At 42.1% G+C, this 2,338-nt stretch overlaps 1 protein-coding gene across 1 annotated transcript; it reads left to right on the forward strand.

The window, feature by feature from the left end:
• Positions 1–1,265: 1,265 nt before the first annotated feature.
• LOC104290978 (chromosome unknown open reading frame, human C2orf69) lies at positions 1,266–2,338 on the forward strand. The gene has a single exon (XM_009890166.1). It carries the CDS (start codon positions 1,278–1,280, stop codon positions 2,100–2,102), a length of 825 nt encoding a protein of 274 aa, XP_009888468.1. The 5' UTR covers positions 1,266–1,277; the 3' UTR covers positions 2,103–2,338.

Below are 2,338 nucleotides of genomic sequence, written 5' to 3' on the forward strand. Positions count from 1 at the left end.
AGGGGGTGGCGGCCGCAGCCCCCGCCGGGGTGCGGGGATCCCGCCGCGGTGAGTCGGAGCTTTCCCCCGGGGGAAGAAGCATCTCTTGCGGCGCTCTCCGCCCGCTGCCGTCGGGTTAAGGTAGCGGGAGTGGGCCGTTCTCGAAGGCTGGAACGGGAGCAGCAGCGGAGGGGGGAGTCCTCTTCCATGGTTCTGCCTGAGATTGGCGGTGACGGCCATATCAGCAGTCGTATCAAAGAGCCCCTGTGGAGAGAAGAAGGATGAAATCCTAAGACTGCGAGTTTTCCTCGGCAGGCTGAGCACCGCAGCTCTGTGCAGGTGTAGAGACAGCCCAGGCACCGCCCGGACGGTGTTTCACAGGCGCTGACGCTTTCTTAGCGGGCCCTGAAGGAGGCACGCGTTGCCTCCGAGTTGACAAGTAATTGGAAAGAGAGACTCTGAAGTGCTGTCCCTAAGCGTGTGGTTGACCCCCCGTAACATTACATACTCTGCTACTCTGGGTAGTCAACTGATCTCAAAATTCGCTGCTTGTCAAAAGTAGTGTCTTTTTGTTCTGGGAAAAGGCTTTCCTTTTCTGTAAGGTAAAGATGCAGACCTTTGTGGATTTTCATTTTAAGGATTGGAATGGCCTAAGAAAACCTGTTTGATTATCATTCCTGGGTATGGCTTTATTATTGCTTAATAAAGTAAAGTAATTAGTGTTCTCTGCCATTATGAATTCAGAGGTGAGGATCATTCATGACTTGAGGGTTAATTTTTTTCCGTCTATGCTCCATATGGATGTGGACAAGGGGAAAGTAGATTCCCTACAGCTGAATGAGAGGTGTTTTTTTTTTCTGTATAAAAAATAGAAAACTTACTACAAAGCTTTAAGTCTATTGTTTTTCTGTAACAAGATAATCAATATTTCTGCTGATGGAGGTAATACAGTAAAATTATGTATTCTGTCATACTAAGTTGAACAATACTTTAATATTCTCTTAGAGTGAAGTCAACAACAATTATGAATACTTCCATGTGCTTATTTTTTATTGTATTTATTTTGGGGCTATTCAAAATGTATGGTAAAAATATTAAAGTAGAATAATTAGATCTAAATATGGCAGTTCCTTTAATGTGTTTCTTGTTCTGGAAGCCTAGCAAGCGAGTACCTCTAACTCTGTTAGTTATGGTCCTTTCTTATGAATATAAGTACACTAGACAGTGCTGAAGTATTTTCACAATGTAGTAATGCATTTTCTCTATTTTGTTTAATTTTTCAGAACTATAATGACATCATGTCTTGCCACCCAGAAAACTTTCAGTGGGAGCACTGGAGTTTTGAAAATGTTGCTACCATACTTGCTCGCCGGTTCCCTAATAGCTTTATTTGGGTTATAAAGTGTTCTCGAATGCATCTGCACAAATTCAGTTGTTATGACAACTTCGTGGCGAGCAACATGTTTGGAGCACCAGAGCACAGCACTGACTTTGGAGCTTTCAAGCATCTCCATGCATTGCTAGTTAATGCATTCAGACTCTCTCAGAATATTCTGCTGTCCCAGAAAAGTGTGCAGGATGTCAGCAAGGATGCAAAAATAGCTGCTTGTAAATCACAGCCGCGGTCTGTTCCTACAACAAATGGCTGCTCATTCACAGAGAGAGAGAGAGATTGTGAATGCTCTAATAATTCTGCTCTGAACTTCATTATACCATCTGCTGTAGGTGCAGCGTCGTTTACTTTGATTGGCTTCAGTAAAGGCTGTGTGGTTTTGAACCAGCTGCTTTATGAGCTGAAGGAAGCTAAAAAAGACAAGAATACAGATGCCTTCTTAAAAAACATAAAAGCAATTTACTGGTTGGATGGTGGTCACTCGGGAGGAAGCAATACTTGGGTAACTTACCCTGAAGTGCTGAAAGAACTTGCACAGACAGGAATTGAAGTTCATGCTCACGTTACACCGTACCAAGTGTTTGACACAATGAGGTCATGGATTGGGAGAGAGCATGAGAAATTTGTACAGATGCTTGAAGAATTTGGTGTGGAAATAAATGATCAACTACATTTTGCTGATGACGTTCCCTCCTTAGATAACCATTTCAGAGTTCATGAAGTATTTTGAGACTGTATGTACATGAATAGTATATTCATTGTAAAAGCACTTTTGATACTGTAGATGTTGTCATTTAGATTTACAACTTTGAGCAGATGCTTTCTGAAGAGAATACTCAGTCCTGCGTTACTGATAGATACTATACATAAATTTCAGTAGCTTAAAAAGGAGGATTGGGACCCCATACCTACAACACATGTCATTTGATTCCTGGAAAAAAAAGCATTATGAAGAACAATCCTATA

The sequence above is a fragment of the Charadrius vociferus genome, unplaced genomic scaffold, assembly GCF_000708025.1.
Source record: "Charadrius vociferus isolate BGI_N301 unplaced genomic scaffold, ASM70802v2 scaffold147, whole genome shotgun sequence".
NCBI lineage: Eukaryota > Metazoa > Chordata > Aves > Charadriiformes > Charadriidae > Charadrius > Charadrius vociferus.